We start from the raw sequence: 21092 nt of genomic DNA, 5'->3' as shown, positions 1-21092 counted from the left end.
GTCACTGCCGGTGCCGTCCTGCCCTCAACCTCGGCATGGGGAACAGCTGGGGCGGCGGGGGGAGGCCGTGTCGGAACCGAGACGGTACTGCTGCTGGCCTGGCGCGTCCCCGGTACTCCTGGATCAGGAGGAGCCTTGACCGCGTTGCAAGCCTGCAGGGCCCACACCAGGTTCCCAAGGAGTCGCACGGTTCTGTTGTCTCCCATCCACATCTCCACGTCCTTCTTGTTTGGTGGTCTTGGAGGGGCTGGCATGGCTGCAGGGTTTCCCTGGAGCTTTGAGCCTCCCTGTGTGTGTCCAAGCCGGACGTTGATGGGCTGACCTGCATGTTAGATGCTGAGCCCTGAGCCTCAGGCACCAAAACAAGTTAGATAGGACCAACTACATCCAGAAAATTACCCGTCCACGAGACGACTACCTAGAAGAAAATTCATACATTCAGCATGTATTGGTGTCTGTTCTTTAAGAAATTACAGACACCGCTTTTTCCCCTGCTTTGTTACCATGAGGCTGAGGATGGAAAAAACCTACCCTTCGATAGATCATTCATTCACTCGGAGACTGTAAGGTTAGGTGTCAGAAGCCTTGTTTGTACTTCAGTTAATTTCCGAAACGTGAGGCAGGTGAGCAGCGGCCAGGAACGCCCACGTGCCAGGTTCTGGCCAGGTCTGAGCCCCTCTGCCCCCAGGTGGACGTCGTGAGCCGCAGTGGGGAGCAGATCCCGGTCTCCGTGTGGATGAAGAGGGTGAAGCAGGAGCACAGCCTCTGCTGCGTGGTCGTGCTGGAGCCCGTGGAGAGGGTCTCGGCCTGGGTGGCTTTCCAGAGCGACGTGAGTCTGTGTTTCTCAGCTGCGTGTCGCCCCCCCCCACCGGGGCCTTTGGGCAGAAAGAGGGCATGGGGTTCTGGGGGGTTGGCCCCTGGCAGCCCCCTGACTGTGTGCACTTGGGCAGGGAACCCAGTCTCCCTGTGGCCCCGTTCCCTCACCTGTAAAAGTGGGATGTAATCCTGACACTCTCAGGACTGTTTCAGCACGTCAGTAGAGCGATACACGTACACCTGTCCGCGTGGTGGCTGCGGTGCGGGCGGCGCTCAGAGGCGGGCGTGGGTGCGGCAGCTGTGGGCTTCTGCGCATGTCTGGAGAAGTGCGTGCCTCGTCCGCCCGGCTTCTGCGCATGCCTGGAGAAGTGCGCGCCTTGTCCGCCCGCCAGAAGGAGGGAGACGGCGTTCTTTGCGCCCGCTGCACTTTGTGGGGGTCGGGTTTTGGGGGAGAGGTAGCACTGATAGCCTTGCCTTCAGCTTGAAGACACGGAAGTTCGGTGAGGTTTAAAGCTGAAGCGCAAGAAACTTTGATTACAAGGTTTAAAATGCTGGCTTCTCCTCCAAGGGAACCGTGACGTCCTGTGACGGTCTCTTTGCCCAGCTGCACGGATTCACATCTGGGGAGGAGGTGGTCGGGCAGCGCATCACAGACCTTATCCCTGCTGTGCAGCTCCCGCCGCCCGGCGAGCGCATCCCCAAGGTAGGAGCCCCGACCGCCTGCACTGCCTGGCCGTGGCTGGGGCCCCGTGGCCGCTGGACTCTCTTTATCTGATGACCGTCAAGTTCTTAGACCCAAATCCCTGGCCTGCAGGTGGAGGCCGGGCTTCCCGAGAGTAGGAGTGGCCCGTGCGTGGACCCAACGGGACAGGTTCCACTTAGAGCTGTGCGGGCTCTGCAGTCGTGACCGAGGCTCAGAGCCTCCGTGGCTCCCTGACTGACTGCTCCTGCCCCTTGGTCCTCTCCCTGGGGCGCCTGCTGGGTGCTCTTTACTCTTTACTGAAAGGTCTGGGGGCTGTGAGGAGCAGGGGGTATTGTCAGGTGGCAGGTCTCCCCCCAGGGCAGGACTGCAGCTCGACGGAGGCGGGTCAGTCGGCAGCTTGGGGGGCAGTGGAGGTTTGGGGCTGAAGGTTCTCTTAGCATCTGGACCCTCCCAGTTCCCAGGTGCTCCGTTTACCAACTAGCACGCAGCCTTCACACAAGCAGTCACGGTGCTGGGAATTCACCTGATGTCACATCCCAGTGACCGGCAGGGTCAGCCGGATGGTCGGTTTGGGGCTGAAGTCGGCTCTGCTGCTGCAAGAAATAGGTTCTTTCGGGACACGTGTAGGCGCTCCCCGGCTCTCCTGCTGGCCTCAGGCTGAGAGCTGAGCCCTCCAAGGTGGTGCTTTGCTGTTTTTAGGCTTTCCAGCTCAATTGGAAACCTCTCCCCCTGTACCTTATTCTCTTTATGTCCTTCATTCTGTTCTAAAGCAGTGGGACCACTTGGACCCCAAAGCTCTGGAGCATCAGTTGGTACGACCACTTTAGGGGACTATTTGGCAGCCTCTTATGCTTAACTGAACATAAGCAAACGTCTGCCCACCCCAGGCACGTAGCCACAAGAGGTGTGTGCCAGAACGGCAAGCACCCTCCCAGCAGCCCCACGCTGGAGCCGCCTGACACCCCCGGCAGCAAGTGGAGACAGACACCGTGCCCCCTCTTTCCCCAGGGCTCCCTGGGGCCTGGGGTCTGGCCTGCACCCTTACCACGGGGAGCCTGGGGTCTTGAGTTCTGCCCCTGGTCAGGGCGCTGTGCTGATGCAGTGGGAGCTCCCCCCCGTTCAGGCCTCGGGACCCTGCAGGTCTTGTGTCTTGAGGGTGGACCCTGAGAATGGGGCAGGCGGTATGGAGTGAGGGGTAGACATGAGGCCTGGGACCAGGAAGGGAGCTGACTGAGAAAGCCTCTGGTTAGAGGCTGCACAGTCAAGATTGGCTTGGGAGACCGGATACGCCCGAGTATTTGAAGCAGAGAAATGTGATGCGAGGCCTTGGTTGCGTGGGTGACGGAGGGGCTAAGGAGGCAGGGGGGATGGACAAGCCGCCCAGAGGTCAGCAACTACGGGAAGCCACTGCCCCCCAGGCTGGAGGACAGAGGGTGGGGTGCGGGGCTGGGGCCGCCCGCAGAGGTGGGCGCTGGGGGCACCAGTGGTCCAGGGTGGACCGCAGGGAGGAACTTGCTGGTGCTCCCTCCCGCAGGGCTGGCGCGTTGCTTGATGGACCCTGTGTGCTCTGCGCTCGGGCCGTTCTGGACTCGGGTCCCCCGGCCCGGCCGCAGCTCCCGGTCAGGGCTCTGCGTTCCCTGGGGCGGAGAGGGGTGGCGTGAGGAGATAGAGGAAGGAAGAGCGGTGTGGAGAGTTAGGTGTTGGGGGGGGCACCCGCCAACGGGCACGGGTGGACGTAAATCTAAAGCAGCAAAGGCTCAAGGCTCGGGCCATAGGAGGTGCTGTGGTCAGCTCAGTGGTGTGTCTTTCTTTCAGAATCTCAAGATTCAGAGGTCTGTTGGAAGAGCCAAGGATGGCACCACCTTCCCTCTGAGCTTAAAGCTGAACTCTAGACCCGGCAACGCGGAGGCAGCGGACGGCAAGGCGGCCCCTGACTGGGGCTACTCGGCATCCATCTGGGTGTTCTCCACCATCAGTGGGCTCATCACCCTCCTGCCGGACGGGACCATCTACGGCATCAACCACAGCTTTGCTCTGATGCTGTTTGGTTATGGAAAGGATGAGCTCCTGGGCAAGGTGGTTCCCCACCCCCGCCGCCTTGGGGAAGCCGGTCTTGGCCCGTCATTGGCCTGTGCTTCTGCATCCTCTAGCCCAGCTCGCCGGCTTTCCCCACGGGAACTCGGGCCCAGAGAGGGAGGCCTGTGCTCACGGCCCTATTCCCCCGCCTGTGCCCATTTATCTGGACCCCACAGGGAATACTTGATGACCCACCCTGGGCTACCCCCAAAGCCTTTGGGTGCCATGTGCCCCCCCAGGAGAGGGAAGGGGCTGTCTCACCCCAAAGCCTGCCCCAAGCAAGATCGGGCCTGAGTTACTGGATGAGGGTGTGTGTCACAGCTGTGCGGATTCGCTCCGCACCCACGGGCCGGGGCTTGGCCACACCTCCTCCGACCGTCCTGGGGTCCACTGTGAGTCAGGGTGGGAGGAAGGTGTTTCTAGAACCTTCTTCCTTGGATTGGGCTGGGCTCTGAGGGCAGGCGAGCATCTCAGGCTTCCTCGGAGTGGCTTTTCCTTGGGTGGTCTCAGCAGTCCTCCAGGGCTTCTGGGGAGGGGGCACGGGCCCCCACTCGATTGGGGGGGTGGTTCATGCAGGAAGGAGAGGCTGCTGCGTGATGTGTCGCTCCTGACACCTGAGTGGCACCCCCGCCCCTGGCCCCAGGCCCTGCACCTGGCTGGACTGGCTCCTAGACGTGGGTGCAGGCCCGGCGTTCCCCACAGCCTTGCACTGAGCACCTTGTGCCCCACAGGCAGCCGTCCCCTCTTGTCACTCTTCCTGCAGCCAGCCCTGCGCCCCGCCCAGCCGGCCAGAGCTTTAACTTCTTTTGAAGCTCCCCAAACAGGTCCCTTTCTGTTCTCTAATAGAAATACTAAGAAACAAGTAAGATAAATTTTAGTTAAATTAAGTCAGACTTAGTTCAATTGAAGTTAATGAAAACGCAGTTAGAATAACTCTCGGACAAGTTCTCCCCACAGGAACATCGGGGGCACTGGATCCTTCCAGGGAGTGTGTGGACGCAGTCTCGTCAGGGTGTGCTAAGAGGAAGGGAAGCAAGTTTGGATTTCCATGTTGAGCATCAGGGGCTTCGTGTCTCCCAGAAGGAGTTTGACCGGGGTCTTTCCTAACCTTGTCCAGAGACTTGCTCCCGTTGTCTTCATTCTCTGCCCAGACGGGACGGAGGGACAGTTCAGTGGGTCAGTGAGGATTCTTGCCAGGTTCTGAAATGTCCTTTTGTTTTCTAGAACATCACTTTCCTGATTCCTGCTTTCTACCACTACATGGACCTTGCCTGTGACAGTTCCTTTCTGCTGCCGGACGTGGCCAACTGCCTGGACGTTGGCAGTCACAGTGGGCCTGGGGAGACCACCGGGGACGCCCAGCACACAGCCGAGGGTGAGAGCCGGCCGCCTCCTCCCAGGTGCACCTGTGGCCGCCCAGTCCCCACCCCCGGCCTCCATGGGTGATGGGATGGCCGTCACGGGGACCCTGTTTGTGTGGGTTTGATGTTCCTCTCTGTCTCTTGTGGGCCTTCCGTGTTCCCAGGGGATGGGACACTTGTGTGCGGGTCTCACAGATGTGTTAGCGCGAGAGGTCCCCAGGTGAGTCACCGCGTGCCTGCGTCTGCGACACCGGCCGCTAGTTGGCGGTCTCGTGTGAGTGATGTAGCTTTACGTAAGTGGTTGAAGACCGGATTCATGCAGCATATCAGATGGATCCCTGAGTAAACAGTCCTGGCAGGATTTGTTTATTTCTAGTACTTTCAACATTTAATATGATTCCAACAAGTGGCCCGAGCCCCACCACGTGATGTTGCAGGCGCCAGGCGTGAGAGGGCGGTGCGCGGCTCCCGCTCTGGCTTTGGAGCTCCGGGAAGCAGGGGACCAGCAGCCTCCGGGGCGCCCGCCTTCCCCGAGCAGGCTCAAGGAGGAGCTGCCCCGGCCCTGCCTCCGGGGCCGTCCCAGCTCCGCGCCCGTGGGGCGTTGTCACCTGCGGGTGCGTCAGTGGGAGGACGTGGTGTTTGAGTAGACGCGTGAATGGGTTTCACGTGGCCACCGAGGGGGACGCGGCTGCGTGGTGACCAACTGGGATGTGGACCTTTATCGTCAGGCGGCGTCCAGGTTTTAAAAGACGCTTTGTTAGGCTACTGACTCTCTGACCACTTTTCTTTTATCTATTTATTTATTATTTATTTATTTTTGGCTGCATTGGGTCTTCGTTGCTGCACGCGGGCTTTCTCTAGTTGCAGTGAGCGGGGGCTACTCTTCGTTGCGGTGCGCGGGCTCCTCATCGCGGTGGCTTCTCTTGTTGCGGAGCACGGGCTCTAGGCGTGCGGACTTCAGTAGTTGTGGCTCACGGGCCCTAGAGCGCAGGCTCAGGAGTTGTGGCTCACGGGCTTAGTGGCTCCACGGCATGTGGGATCTTCCCGGGCCAGGGATCGAACCTGCACTGGCAGGCAGATTCTTAACCACCGTGCCACCAGGGAAGTCCATGACCACTTTTCTTAACATGGGGTTTCCTTCATTGTATCCGGGTTTTTCTGTCTGCAAAGACTCCTTTTTTTCAAGTTTTTTTCTGTATCACTGATGCATTCCCTTTCCTCTTTTTCCAGATTTCCAAATTATTCCTGGTGTGTGTGTGTGTGTGTGTGTGTGTGTGTCGTTCATCTTCTTTGTAGAAAGTGGGGGGTGGGGTCACAGAAGCTCTGTCCCCGTTATTGTCTCCATGATGCACTCGTGGGCGTGTTTCTGGGTGCGTGGGGACGTGTGCTCTTGCTCGTGGTGCCAGCCCGCCTGTGCCTGTCAGCCAGGGGCCGGGACTCTTTCTAAGAGCCTCCCCCATGCAGGCTGCTGTGTGGCAAGGACAGTCTCGCTCCTCTGACCCCAGGAACCTGTGATGTCCCGGGCCCTGGTGTAGGCAGGCAGGCGGAGGCAGGTGGCACACGAGCCGTAGGAGGTGACCGGCGCTCAAAGGAAGGGCACAACAGGGGAGGCTGTGCCATCTTGGGGTCTATGAGCCGGAATGAGGCAGGGGCGGCTTTCTGGGAAAGGGAGCAGCGCCGGGCGTGGTGGGGTGGCCAGAGGGCCGGGCCCCAAGGCCCTGGGGAGGGAAGCAGGGCCCAGCCGCTGGGCCTTTGGTCTTCACCCGGTATCAGAGTGGAGCCCTCGGGGGCTGTCGGCAGATGAGGGGCAGGTTCGACTCCGGGGTCGGTGGGTGTGGGGCCCAGGGCGGAGCAGGGGGAGCCCAGGGAGGCTGTGGGCCTGGACCCGGTGCCCGTGGGGCAGTGAGGGGCGGGACCTGCTGTGGACGTGGGGCTGGCGGTGTGTCTGAGGTCGGGTTAGGCCCCCTCGCCCCCTGCTCACCAGTCACACGGGCCGAGGGGGTGGTTTTCAGCAGGATGGGCCAGCAAATGGAAAACACTCTTTTTTTTTGCTGTTGCTGCCAGATCTAAGGGTGAACACCGAGACCCCAAAGCCAGTGGAGAGCCAGGCCGCCCCCGCCAGGGCCCAGGTTCCTGCGGACGCCGGAGGCCGCCTCACCTTCTCCCTCCCGGCGCTGCCCACTCTGGGGTAAGTCCTCTGGGGGCGGGGCGGGTGCGCGAGGGGCAGGGGGAGGCACCCTGGGGAAGTGTTCAGTCCTTGGGAATGATGGAGGTGACACCTGCTGCTGCCCCTCGCGATGGCAGTGCTTCTCCTGTGTCACCCGGCTAGGTCCCCACAGGCTCCGTGACACGGGCCCCATTTTATGGACGAGAAAGCGTTTAGGGAGGTTCCAGGGAGCTGATTCCAGCATAATTTTCTCATTCTGAAAATAATTTGAATCTGTTTGCTATGCATTTTTAAATAACAAAGTATTCTATTTAGAGGAGACGAGGCACAATGTGGAAAACTTAGGAAAGTAGAAATAGAACATCCACTTGCTCAGCTATCACAGTCCTGTTGTGCATAGCAGTTCGGTTTGTTTTCAATAAGTTTCTCTTTTTAAAGCAATCTCTTTGAAGTGCAGCATACAGTAATGCGCCGACCTCTCTGGACCTTTCTCCTCTTCCCCTGGGAGGCACTGCTCCCACCCCACTCGGTGTCCCTCACTGCCCTGGGGTCAGGACGCAGGTCAGAGGTGCCTGTTCTTGAACTTCACCGAATGCACTCCCTTATCTCCGGCATCTTTTGCTCACCATTGTGTGAGATTTATTCACTTACACATACACACTGTTTTCTAGTCTTCTTGAAATTATGTTTTAAATACACACTACGTGAATGTGTATGTTTTTCTAAGTACAGAAGAATAATGGTAAAGAGCAAAGGTCCCTGTGACGCTCTCCCAGGTCCCCCAGAGAGAACCACTGCCAGCAGTGATCTCCTTGCAGACCCCTTTCCCCGTGTGCTTAGATGGAAGTGTGTGTGTTACATAGGCACAGGTAGGCTGCCGTGTGCACCTTGTCCTAAATGTGTGCACGTGCCTGGGCACGCGGTGTGTGTGTCTCGGAGACCTTTCTCTGCAGCGCTGCCTCAGAACCGCCACCTCACAGGTGGCACCATGGTTTGCGAACACGGCTCCTGTCATTTGCTTCAACTTCCTGGCCTTTTCCTATTTAACTTTTGGTGGCTGGAGCAGCGTGACTGCGGGCTCTCCTTGCTGTGTGCGTGCACGCGCACACACACACACGCACGCACACACGCACACACGCACACACACACACACACACGGTGAGGAGGGAGGATTCTGTGCTGCCTGGGGGCGCATGGTGGGGCCTGGGCCCAGGGGCACCCGCTGGTGTGGGCGCCAGGTGCCCGGCCTGCGTCAGGGCAGGTGTGTCTCAGCGGTGGCTCACGTGCTGAGCGATCCTCGGTGCGGTGCGTGGGCTTGATTTTCTGGGACACGGGTGGGCAATGAGGAGGTTCCACTCGATGGGCCGGTTCCTGCATTTCCTCTTCGCTGGACGTTTCTGGTCTCGCGGTTCTAAGTGTTTGATCTGCGTCCTTCACGGGCCAGTTACCGTCTTCCTCCTTCCTTCACTTGCCGCCTCACCTGCTGACACCGCAGAGGCCGTGCGGCTCCCCGGAGACAGGCCCAGGGCTGGCCTCTTGGCCCGGGTGGATGGTGGCGGTAGATAGAGGTGGCGTAGTGGCGACGGGTCATTCTTGCCTGGTCTCTGCAGGCCCTCGTCCCCTCAGCTGTCCCTCAGGACTCCGCTCACAGCAGCCTCCTCTGCGGGGCCCGTGCTTGAGTGGCGTCCTTCCTCTCCCCGCCTCTTTATGAGCCCCTCCTCTTTATGAGCCCCTGGTGTAACATTTACAGATCGCCGCATGCCTCCCCAGCCAGGCCGGGCACTGCCACTTTCTATTGGCCTTGGTGCTGGCGGCCGACCTTGGGCTGACACGGGGCCGGCGCTCAGCACCGCCTGCCGAGTGGGTGCCGGCGGCGGGGCCGGCAGAGGGGAGTCTGGACGCAGATTGCCTGGTGGGCCGTGGCGGCCTCTTCCTCGGTGGTCCGCCCGTGCTGAGCGCGCTGGGGGCTTTGTGCTCCAGCTCTCAGGACCCTGGGGGCACGGCTCTTCCAGCCTCCTGCTCCTCGTGCCCTGCCCTCTCCGAGCTGTGAGATCCGATGGTGTTTTACCGCGTGCAGTGCCCAATGCCTCTGCTTTCTTCCCACGCCTCCACCCTGCGGCAGGAGGAGGCTGGCTGCGCGGCTGTCGGCGTCCCACTCACCGCAAAGTGAGACTGCTGACCACAGCCTTGAGCAGAGGGTCCTAGGCACTCAGTGGCACTCTTGGATAAATCATTGCTAAGTGTGGCTTTATCTGGAGAATATGTGAGTTGGTTCTTCATATTTTAATTTTGTTATAAAAGTCTTTTTTTTCTGTCGTAAGTTTATGGTGTTAAATGCATGGTGCGGGTCTCTAATCAAGGGGGAACTCCTGTGATCTCTTTGTTTTGACTCTTCTGTGGCTCCTAAGTGACTGTGTCATCCGTGTAACAATCCCCAGGGTGGACAGCGTCCCAGCAGGAAGCCGGCCAGCCCACAGCGAACACTCATTATCCAAGGACCGGCAGAACGTGCCAGAAGGAAGCCCGCCAGCCCAGGAACAGTCACTGCCCGAGGGCCAGCGAAACATGCCAGGGGGATGCCCGTCAGCCCCTGGCCAACGGTCGTCGCCAGAGGACCAGCAGAGCACTGTCTTAGAGAAAGAGCGTCTGGCAACAGCAGAGAGCCTCAGGCAGGACCTGCTGGGAGGAAACAGGTCTGGGCCAGTGGACACAAAACCATGTGCTTCCCATGAAGATTCTGAAACACCATTGCCAAGTGCAGATGGGACCAGTGGTGCTGCAAGGGGTGGCCTGTATCAGGAGACACAGCTGGGGCGGAGGGGCTTGAGTGGTGCCAGCGATTCAAACCACAGGGCTGATGGCACCAAGGCCAGGCCCCACACTGCAGGTCAGCCGGCAGGGCAGGCCCTCCCGGTGCGTGGCCCTGGATTCGAGGGAGAGTGGCGCGCCCAGCGGGGAAGCCCAGACTCGGCCCCTAGCCCCTCGGGGACGGTGCAGCCCTTGCTCTCGACGCCTCCTTTGGCTGGGCCGTGGCTGGGGACGTGCTTGATTAAGGAGCAGCTGTGCGCATCGAGCTTTGTGGGGCCTTGGGGTGTCTCCTATGCCGAGCAGCCCCCGCCCTCCGCCCCTGCGTCCTTGTGTGACCTGGGAGGCACAGACCTGCACGGCGGCCGCTCGGGCAGCTCCTCGGCCTGCTACGCCCTTGCCACTGACCTGCCCGGTGCCCTGGAGGCCGCGGAGGCCCGGGAGGCTGGCGAGAATTCGTTTTCCTGGAACCTCAAGGAACTCGTTTTCAGCGAATGGACAGACCGAACTTCTTCGAACTGTTCCTGCGCTACGTCTGAGCTCGGGGGGACCCGCTCCCCTTCGCTGGGGGTCTCTGATGTGGATGTGAGTGGTTTGCGCAGGCAGAGGTCAGAAGTCCTGGACCACCGGGAGCTGTCGCTGCTGACCGGCGCCTACTTCAGTCTGGATGGAGGCCGGCGGTCCCGCAAGGCCGGTCTGGAACTGGATGGAACCGAACCATCACACATGTGCTTGGCGTCCTCCCAACACGGTGACCTGGATGAGAGCCCGGACCGCGTCCCTCCTGTGTCGGGAGCCGGCCCCGTGGGCGCGTCCCCACTAGAGGCACCCAGGCTGAGCCTCCAGGCCACCTCCACGCCCGTGAGAGCAGACGGCCCTGCGCCGCTGGGGGCCGCCGACCTGCAGCCCGAGATCCAGGAGGGCGCCTACGCGGGCAGCTGTTACCACCGAGACGGCTCGCAACTGGGTACGTGCGGCTGGGGGGCGGGGGGGCCCGAGAGCACGGCGCGGCGGGGTCGGGGGGCCTTCCTCGTCCTGGCGTCTGACGGGGCTTCACCCCTGGAATCGTTTTGGCAGGAATGAGGTATTATATTAAATAAAGAACCGAGGTTAGAGTTTACCTCTTCAAAGTGAGGATCACAGGTGCGTGTGCCGGGGAGGGGGCAGCCCCGGGGCCCAGGCCCTCCGTGCGGTGCAGCAGGGGGTGGGCTCCTGCGGGCCACACCAGGAGGCAGGTGTGGCTGAGGGGCTGGTGGTGGTTTTCCGTGTGCTGTCGGGGTTCAGGCTGCTCTGGCCTCAGAATCTCCATTCTGGGGGTGTGGCCGTCAGACCCCTTCACTTGTACCTTTTTCTTTTCCTAATTTCCTAACGGTGCCATGTTTCAGGCAGTTGTTTCCTCATTGCTGATTTCGTACTGTTGGTTACCAGGGTTTTTTCCCAAACTTAAAAGAGTTACATAAGTAATATGTATTATTTGCAGAAATATTAGAAAATATAAACAGAAAGAAGAAAATAAAATCACCTCTAAACCTCTCTGATAGCTACCTTTGATTTGCTGTATTCCCAGGAGGCTGTGTCAACGCACACGTGTGCCACGGCAGTGTGCACGGTGATGTGCACGGTGATGTGTACGGTTAGGTGGCACGTGTGTGTACGTGTGGCTCCCGAGCCAGACTCCTGTGGAGGGTGTTGGGGGCGGGTTTTCCAGGCTCGTCCGAGTCGGCAGCTGGTGGCGGGTCTCTCCTGAGTCCCCTGGCCTCCGGCTGCCCCCGAGGACATGCTGGGCTGCTGGCCCCCTGCCGGCGGGAGGTGATGCGGCCGCCAGCCTCAGCTTTGCCCTTCTCCGGGCTCGGTGCCCTCCGCCCCTGCCCCAGGCGCTGTCTGTTGGCTTTATCTCGTCCTGGGGGACGTGACACTGCGGTGGTGACAGCAGCGGGGGTGTTTGGTCTCCCCTTCCCTCCTCAGGTGTGCAGTTTGAAGTGAAGCGGGTGGCGCTCCAGGGCTCGTCCGCCCTGTTCTGCTGCTGGCTGGTGAAGGACCTGCTGCACGGTCACCTGGCCTCGGCCCTGCGGACCCGCCTGTTCCTGAGCAGCCTGCCCAGCTCTGCCCACTCCACCTGCGAGCTGTCTGGAGCCAGCCTGGGGCAGGTAGGTGACTGGCTAGCTCCTGCCTTCCACCCGCCTCTCCCAATCAGCATCTCTCTCTCTCTCTCTCTCCTCTCTCTCTCTCTGTGTCCTCTGGGATGGGAAGAGGGTCTGTGTAGGGCCTGGCTTCTAATATTCTGTGTGAGTATCAAGCCACATGTGGGATTTCAAATCTGTGTGTCTCCGTGTGCACGGTGGGGTCCAGGAGTGTGCCAGCCTGGACCGACTTGTCGAGGCCCCTGGCGTACCCCGTGGAGAGCGGGTCTTGGGCCGGGGACCCCGTGGGCCTGGGAAGAGCGGGGAGGGGCAGCACAGGGCGTGGGTGCCGCTGTCACCGCTCGGCCTGCCGCTGCCCTGCTCCTTCAGTGCGTTGCGTGTGGTCCCTCGGACCTGCCTTTGCGTTCGCAGGTGCTCGCGAGCAAACCCTGGTTTGAGGAGCCCCCCGAGGCCGTGGAGCTGGAGGGGCTGGCGGCCTGCGAGGGCGCGTACTCCCGCAAGTACAGCACACTCAGCCCCATCGGCAGCGGGGCCTTCGGCTTCGTGTGGACGGCGGTGGACCAGGAAGCGAATAAGGAGGTACTGGGCTCCTGCAGGGGTGGGGTCTGCGTGCTGCAGGGCCGGCTGCCCGGCCGCACACCTCATCCTGTAATGTGCCTTAGAGCCACCGCCCCTCCCTCCCAAGTGCCGTTGTGATGAGATTTGTAGTTGCCTGGGCGTTCCGTGATTCGGGGGAGCTGGCGTGGTCGCCATGCTGCCTGTCCCCGCGAACCCTGAAGACTGCCCAGGTGTCCCCGGGCCCGGCCTGCCGATTCCTGGGAGGGCCAGTGTGGGACCCCTTCACCATGGCGGCTTCTAGTCCCTTCTGGAATTTACCAAAGCTCCGTGCTTGGGTTGATACCTCAAGGATCTGTGTCAAAGTCTTGTTGGTTTTAGTGACTTTTCAGTGGATCCTTTGGATTTTCTTCCTCTGCCGGCAGTGACAGTCCTGTCTCTTTCTCTATTACTTTCGTCTCACCGCCTCTTTTCCTTCCTGCTGTCACCTTGGCTAGGACCTGCAGAGCCGTGTGGAGTAACAGGTACGCTACCCGACCTCGGGGTGGTCCTCTGTCAATTCCAATGGCTCCTTTTATTTTTTGATGGATACCTTTTGTTTGAGGATACTTCATTTTATTTTCAGTTCACTAAATTTTTTTTTAAACAATGAGCATTGAGTTCTATCAAATGTCTTTTCTGTCTCTATTGCGATGATCGTATCTTTGTTTCCTTTATTGATATATGAATAACAACAGTCAACTTCCATTCGTAGACTCAATCCTCAATTGTGTTATAACATTCTTCTAATGCGTGGCTGAATTTGGCTTGCTAATATTTTTATTCGGGATTTTTTCATTTATAGTCATACGTAAGTGTTTTTTCTTTTTTCTCTGTCAGTTTTGTGGGGCCTGCAGAGTTGGGGACGCCGGTGGTGACCAGCACCTGTGACGTCACGTCTGCACGGGTTTCTGTGGCGAGTCTCGTCCCCTTGGCTGTCCTCATTCTTGTCTTCACTCTCTCTTCTCTTTGCTAGACTTGCCAAAGAATTGCCTATTTTTTAATCAAATATTTGCTTTGTTTTCTTTAAATTTCTTTTCTTGTACTTTCTATGAGTTAATTTTGCTATTTTTCTAGCTTATTAGATTGAATGTGTTTTTTTAAGCTGTTACTTAGTAATAAAAGCTTGTGCAGTGTTGAGTTGTCTGAGTGCACTCGGCCACCTTCTAGAGGTTTAAACACATGCTGCTCTGGGTGTCACGTGTTTCTAAGCAGTCTCGTTCTTAAGTTTCTATTGTCATCTTTAATTTATTTGAGGCAGATCTTCTCACTCTTGGTTTGGATCAGGAATCCAAAAGGCTCTGCGGGTTTCTTTAGACCTTTATACCTAAGGGAGAAGAAAGGAGCCCCAGAGTTCTTTTGGTTTAAAAAGAAGCCACATGAGTAATTTTGCCTTTCAGAAAACAGGGATGTCCATTTAAATGCTATTAGGCCAACACATTGTTAAGTAAAGCAGCCAATCAGAAAGTATACTTTGAAGGGTTTGGGTCTAGTTCTCAGGACAGAGTGCAGATCGACTTGCAGGGTGTTTCCATCTTAACAATATCAATTCTTCTGATCCATGAACATGGGATGTCTGTTGGTTTATTCAGATCTTTAATTTCTTTCAACAATGTTTTTTGAATTTTATTTCATTTACTTTATTTTTAAAAAAGTTTTATTTTATATTGGAGTATAGTTGATCAACAGTGTTGTGTTCATTTCTCAACAGTGTTTTATAGTTTTCAGTGTACAAGTCTTGTCCTGCTTTTGTTAAACCTCCACTGGTTTTATATCCAGTTTCTTCTCTTTCCTGTGTTCATGTTTCATTTGCTGGAGTGTATTTGTTACTAATTTTTCTAGGAAGGATGTGTGGGTGTTCCACTCGGAATCCTTACATGTATTAAGGTGTGGTTTTTTCCCTCATATTTTAGTGGAGATGTGCCTTTTTCCTCTCAGAACGTTTTAGACACACAATGGTGTCTATTGTCATCTACCATTATTTTGAAGTGAATTTTGCTGCCAGCAACTTGATTTTTATCCTTTCTGTTTTTGGTTTTTTTTTAATCTTCGGAATTCAGAAAGTTCACCAGGATGTATTTCTGTGTGTGTGTATGTGTGTGTGTGTGTGTGTGTGTGTGTGTATGTATGTGTGTGTTCTTTATTCTTGCTCGACACTTGGTAAGACTTCAATCTAGATGTTTAGAGCTTTCTTTACTGTAAGAGGATTCTCTTCTCTTGTTCCGTTATTCTTCCCCCTGAAGCTCATGTTAGGTGTGCGTGGAGGCCATGGAGGCCGCCTTCCTTCTTGTCTCCCTAAACCTGCAGCTGGACGGGCAGCAGGCAGCTCCCTGCAAACACGCGAACTCGAGCTCTGCCGTCTGCACTGCTCCGGCCCCGCCTGACTCCATCATCCTTCCCGTGCCCCGTAACCCCGGTTCGTGGCTCCTCGGGCCGTCAGCCTTGCTTCCACCCTCATCTTCTTGCTTTCCCTCGCGTCTCTCATCTGACCTGTTAAATCGTGGTGACCCTCCCCTCGAAGCACCTTCAGAGTTTGTCCACTTGTCACCACGCACATGCTGGCACCCAAGCCACCACCTTTTTTCTCCAGATTATTGTGGGGTGATTGGATATTGCAGAAGCTCCTAAGTGGTCTCCCTGCTTCTGCCCTGGCCCTGTGTGCCGTCCCTGCCCCTCGTGCCGCCTGCTCACCACGCGCAGAACCTTCCCCCATCTTCCCTCTGCCTGCCGTGCCTCCCCCCGGCCCCTCTCAGAAGCCGCCGCCCCGGGAAGCCCTCCCCGGCCCTGCCACCCGGCACTTCCCGGTTCAGCTGCTTCTTCTCGGCCCTCGCTTTTCCTGACCCGTGGCGCATCTTGTGTATCGCCTGCTTCCCAGCAGATGCTGATCTCCGTGAGGGCGGGGGTCTCTCGTCTGGTTTGGGGTCTCCTGCTGAAGTGCAGAGCAGGCCTGGCCCGCGGTCACTGCTCACCACATGCCTGGCGCCCACCTAGGAGCAGGTGTTTTGTTGAGGGGCAGGGTTGTCATTCATTGACCTAGAGTGTTGGTTTCCTTTACTAACGGTGTCTTTTTTTTCTATTCCACACTCCAGTTGACTATCATTAATTGACTAACACTGTTTTTTCCTTATTTATCTTGTGTCCATCTGTCTTGCTGAACTCTTTGATTAGTTCTCAGGATCAACATGAATGACAGTTTTTGTTCATTTTTTCTAGTTCTCAGGCCTCTTGTTTCATTTTCTCAGCCAGGACATCCAGTACTCGGTTGAGAAATTGGGGTGACATGCGGTGCTCTGGGGAGCACCTGTCTTTCCGCAGGGCCGCCTGGCTCCGCCGTCACCCCCGTCTGCCCACTTTCTAGATCGGGCAGGTCCAGTCAGCGCTTCCGGTCGGCTGCTGACTTCTCTGTCTGCTCGTGCCAGAGGGCTCTTGTTAGGTTTCTTCTTTCAGGTCCCTGGGGCTCAGCGGGGGTGGGGGTGGGGTTAGGGTGAAGGTAGAGCAGCACGCTTGACGGGCTGCGAGAGGCGTGGCGGGGATGGCTGCAGTCACGTCCCCTCTGTTCTCCTCGCAGGTGGTGGTGAAGTTTATTAAGAAGGAGAAGGTTTTGGAGGATTGTTGGATTGAGGATCCCAAACTTGGGAAAGTGACTTTAGAGATTGCCATCCTGTGCAGGGTGGAGCACGCCAACATCATCAAGGTGGAGAGCTGTTGTCACCCCACTTCTCGAGTTCGTTGTCTGGAAGGTACCCCGGCAGGGCCACACCCAGCTTTGTGTCTTTCCAGGTACTGGATGTATTTGAAAACCAAGGGTTCTTTCAGCTGGTCATGGAGAAGCACGGCTCCGGCCTGGACCTCTTTGCATTCATCGACCGCCATCCCAGCCTCGATGAGCCCCTGGCGAGCTACATCTTCCGACAGGTGAGAGCCGGCCAGAGCCGCCTGGGGAGAGTGTGGGCTTGGCTGCCTGGGCCCAGGGCTGCAGGGATCAGTGATACACACTCCGTTCTCTCTGTGAGCTGGATCTGGCCTTCGGTTTTTGGATTTTATTGAGTAGGATATGTATTTTGAGAAGAGAATTCTGTACATGAAGCAGAGGGAGTAAGGTGGGGAAGGAAGAATGAGGCCAGGTACTATCCTGCAATGATAGCCGACGTGGGTTTGATGATTCAAGTTTACTTATATCCCTACAATAGCCACACCAATCTCAAAAATGGACCAACAAAGCTACCAGACTGGGTTTTGAGATTGTGCATTTGATCTGAATCCTTTTTCACCAATGGGAAATCATTGCTCATTTGTACAGAGAGATCATTCTAGTGCCAGCATCATGAGGCTGTTGGGATTAAATCAGAGAGTGCCTCTAAGGCCCTTGTGCAGCACACACGAGTCCCGCACACAGGAAGTGCTTAATAAACGTAGCCGTCCAGTTAATTAGTCCACAGAGCTTGCGGTTCTGGCAATCTCATTTTACAGTGAGTATTTGTCTTGATCTCTTTTGTGTCTATCTGTGTATTGATGTTAGTCCACTTGTTAGTTTTTGGAATGAGAGAGTGACCAGCGAAGTGGAAAGGTGTCCTATGAGAGAGAGAAATTGGGTGGCAGGGTGGGGAGGGGGAGACAGCAATTCCTGTTTTAGTTTTAATATCTTGGTAGTTCCATTCCAGACGATTCCTAGCTCCCTGGAAAAGATGGAGAGATACCTGGAAGGGGGCTGTGACCAATTCACAGATTTGCTCTTCATTTCCTGGAGTTGACTTGATTTCTAATGACAGCTTCCGTGAATTGACATTTCTTCCTCAAAGCTATAAGCTCCCAGAAGTTATTGGATTTGTGAAATTAAATTTCTGAGGCACCTACTTGTAAGTTTCGGTCATCATCGTTCTGCCCAAAGAATGTCACCTCTCCCCCCTTGCTACTTTGGAAGGTTATTTACACATCTACTTTACTTCATGGCAAAGATTTGTTTCTGAAATCTTCATGGCAAACAGAGTGTCAGTATGACATAACATTAGGAGTCACTTATCAATAGCTGCTACCTAACCGTTGTTAATTTGGGGCTACTGATACAGGTAATTCTAGTGTTCAATACTTTTTAACTTTTGCAAGAAGTATCTATAGCCCCTTTGTAAATCTATATACATAATAAGTGTTGTTATATGTAAACATGGATCCACAACTCTACAGAACTCTATTATTACATATAAACATATGTATGTCCAGTGCCAGGTATTAGTGTATTGCCTCTCAGCTCCGGATCTGTGGGTCTGCTTGGTGAACTGCTGTCCTGTGCAGCTGGGATCCTCGGGGGGGCCTGCAGGAAGAGCAGCTACTCCCGTTCAGGTTCTTTACCGCTTTGTAGTTAATACACCTTGATGAAGCCTTCCATGTTCAGATGAACGTATGGTTTCTGTTTCCCAACTGGAGCCTGATATGTACACGTGCATGTGTGTATGTATATGTATGTACATATACATGTAAAAGTGTGTGTATATATATGTATGTGAATGTATAAGTATAGACATGCACGTGTATGTATGCACATGTGTGTATGTATGCACACGTGTGTGTGTACATGTGCACATGCATGCTTCTTTATATAAATGCAGGTATGTATATATTTGCATGCATGTGTATGTAAATATACATTTATTTATTTATTTAAAGTTAATTAATTCAGCTTAGTTTGTCTGCCATGAACTATTGCTTCTGACTCAAAGATACTCATCTGTAAATATGAAATTGTCTCTAATGATGTAAATGACTGACTACATCCATGAAATCACTATGTTTTTTATTTATTTATTTATTTATTTTAAATTTTTGGCTGCATTGGGTCTTGGTTGCTGCGTGCAGGCTTTCTCTAGTTGCGGCGAGTGGGGGCTGCTCTTTGTTGCAGTGCGTGGGCTTCTCATTGCGGTGGCTTCTCGTTGCAGAGCATGGGCTCTAGGCGTGCGGGCTTCAGGAGTTGTGGCACATGGGCTGAGTAGTTGTGGCACACGGGCTTAGTTGTTCCGTGGCATGTGGGATCTCCCCGGACCAGGGCTTGAACCCGTGTCCCCTGCATTGGCAGGCGGATTCTTAACCATTGCGCCACCAGGGAAGTCCCGAAATCACTATGTTTTTGTTTTTGTTTTTTTTTAATTAATTAATTTATTTTTATTTTTGGATGTGTTGGATCTTTGTTGCTGTGCATGGGCTTTCTCCAGTTGCGGCGAGCCAGGCTACTCTTTGTTGCAGTGACAGGCTTCTCTTTGTGGTGGCTTCTCTTGTTGCGGAGCACGGGCTCTAGGCACGTGGGCTTCAGTAGTTGTGGCGCATGGGCTTAGTTGCTCCGTGGCATGTGGGATCTTCCCAGACCAGGGCTTGAACCCGTGTCTCCTGCATTGGCAGGCGGATTCTTAGCCACTGCACCACCAGGGAAGTCCCCGAAATCTCTATGTTGATTGGTACAGTTGGTGTCCAAATTATGAATAGGGTCAGAAATTGTACTAATCTTACTTAAACTTAACTGAGGTGCTACTTTTGTTGATCTCTGTCACCAAATGTGCAGTGTAGGCAGACAGCAATATATTCTAGTAACTTGACCCTTTCACAGTGGAGACTAATGTACTTGACTTGTTGAAATGAAGCCCATTTCCTGGGGAGTTACTTTAAATTCACATGGTTGAGAACTCCACACGTGTTGGGGAACGTATGGCTGACACTCAGGGCTGCTCTTTGAGGAGCTGCCAGAGCCTTGAAGTAGGAGTTTGGAGACTTGGCTTCTGTCCCCAGCTCTGCTCCTGAATTGCCGTGTGAACTCTGGGCAGATCACTGTCCCTCACTGTGAACCAGAGGTGGTGGGGTCAGGCCTTCTCTAGGGCCACCTCCCATGCAACCAGCCCACACTCATTAAGGTGCCCACCATGTGTCTTTGTAGCTTCTGCCGTGGTCTGTCTGTCTTTCCTCCCAAGATGGTCGTTCTGTGTCTGCTGAGGCGGTTTCGTTGGTAGCACACAGACAGAGAACTTAAAAATCACATATTTATCTGGGGGCGGGAGGAATGGGGGTGTCAGTGAAAGAATACAAAGTTTCAGTTTGGCAGGACGAGTAAGTCCTAGAGGTCTGCTGTACGGCGTGGTCCCTAAAGCTAACGATGCTGCGTGGTATACTTTAAAATTTGCCAAGAGGGTGGCCCGTGTCTTAGGTGTCCTTATCACAAAATAATAATAATAATAAATAATGAAATTAAAGAAAAGAATCCTAGATCTGCGTTGCTGCCTTGGGGGCATGATGTGTGCCAGCCACAGTGAGCCTGCTGCCTGGAGCTGCTTTTCCTCTGGCTCAGCCGGGTGCAATCTGCAGCCTCCAGAGTCTTTCCTGTCACCAGTCTATGATGAGTTAGAGAACTCTTTTTTTCTTTGTTGTTGTTCTTTTCTTTTTTTCTTCTTAATCCTTAATTTAAATTCATGTTCTACTTGAATTGCCTTTTAAAAAGTCCCCTGTGGCCTCCTGATTTCAGCTGGTGTCAGCAGTGGGATACCTGCGCTCCAAGAGCATCATTCATCGGGACATCAAGGACGAGAACATCGTGATCGCTGAGGACTTTACAATCAAGCTCATAGACTTCGGCTCGGCTGCCTACCTGGAGAGGGGCAAGCTGTTCTATACCTTCTGTGGGACAATTGAGTACTGCGCGCCTGAAGTCCTCATGGGAAACCCGTACGTATCATGGGAGCTGCAGCCTGTTGTCACACCTGCCGTCAGACCTGCGGTTGGTGGGGTTTTAGGGGGAAAAATGGTTTCAGTTTGTGCCTCTTTGACGAGGGTGTTGAGTGATAAAGTATGTTTGGGAAATAAGTGGGCAGGCAGGCAGGAAAAGTAAGGTGGGTCAGGGAAGCTGGGGGATGGAGACAGAGGTTCAGTATATTATTTCCTCAACTTTTATGTTTGGAGTTTCATATAATTAAAAGTTAAGAGAGGGCTTCCCCGGTGGTGCAGTGGTTAAGAATCCACCTGCCAATGCAGGGGACACAGGTTCGAGCCCTGGTCCGGGAAGATCCCACATGCCACGGAGCAACTAAGCATGTGCACCACAACTACTGAACCTGCGCTCTAGAGCCCACGAGCCACAACTACTGAAGCTCAGGCGCCTAGAGCCTGTGCTCCGCAACAAGAGAAGCCACCGCAATGAGAAGCCCACGCACCCCAATGAAGAGTAGCCCCAGCTCAACGCAACTAGAGAAAGCCTGCATGTGGCAATGAAGACCCAACACAGCCAAAGATAAATAAATTTAAAAAAAAAAGAAAAGAAAAGAAAAAAAAGTTAAGAGAAAGATAAAAAGAGTCCCAAAACTTGGGACTCTTCAAATGAATGAAGAGGATTTTTTTTTTAGTTGGTTTATTTATTTTGATGACAGAACTAGTAGGTCCTTTTCTTCTCTTGTGTTTCC

The 21092-nt window shown here is 55.0% G+C and overlaps 2 protein-coding genes across 9 annotated transcripts in view; one reads left to right on the top strand and one right to left on the bottom strand.

The window, feature by feature from the left end:
- Nucleotides 1–21092, bottom strand: part of SNED1 (sushi, nidogen and EGF like domains 1) — a 142043-nt gene that overhangs the window by 15501 nt on the left and 105450 nt on the right. The gene's annotated exons all lie outside the window — the stretch shown is intronic.
- Nucleotides 1–21092, top strand: part of PASK (PAS domain containing serine/threonine kinase) — a 42219-nt gene that overhangs the window by 15471 nt on the left and 5656 nt on the right. For 7 of the 8 annotated variants that reach the window (XM_082466016.1, XM_082466015.1, XM_082466017.1 and 4 more), the window contains 11 exons: nt 689–829; nt 1385–1519; nt 3335–3595; nt 4820–4970; nt 7021–7144; nt 9562–10895; nt 11894–12075; nt 12481–12648; nt 16232–16357; nt 16444–16578; nt 20162–20361. In XM_082466016.1, coding sequence (XP_082322142.1) covers nt 689–829; nt 1385–1519; nt 3335–3595; nt 4820–4970; nt 7021–7144; nt 9562–10895; nt 11894–12075; nt 12481–12648; nt 16232–16357; nt 16444–16578; nt 20162–20361 — 2957 coding nt within the window. Of the gene's footprint in view, nt 1–688; nt 830–1384; nt 1520–3334; nt 3596–4819; nt 4971–7020; nt 7145–9561; nt 10896–11893; nt 12076–12480; nt 12649–16231; nt 16358–16443; nt 16579–20161; nt 20362–20667; nt 21063–21092 lie in introns of those variants that run through there. The other variant, XM_082466021.1, reaches the window with a different exon arrangement.

This window comes from Balaenoptera physalus (genome assembly GCF_965194825.1).
Source record: "Balaenoptera physalus genome assembly, chromosome: 6".
Classification (NCBI taxonomy): Eukaryota; Metazoa; Chordata; class Mammalia; order Artiodactyla; family Balaenopteridae; genus Balaenoptera; species Balaenoptera physalus.
This window is presented reverse-complemented; position numbering and strand designations above follow the sequence as displayed.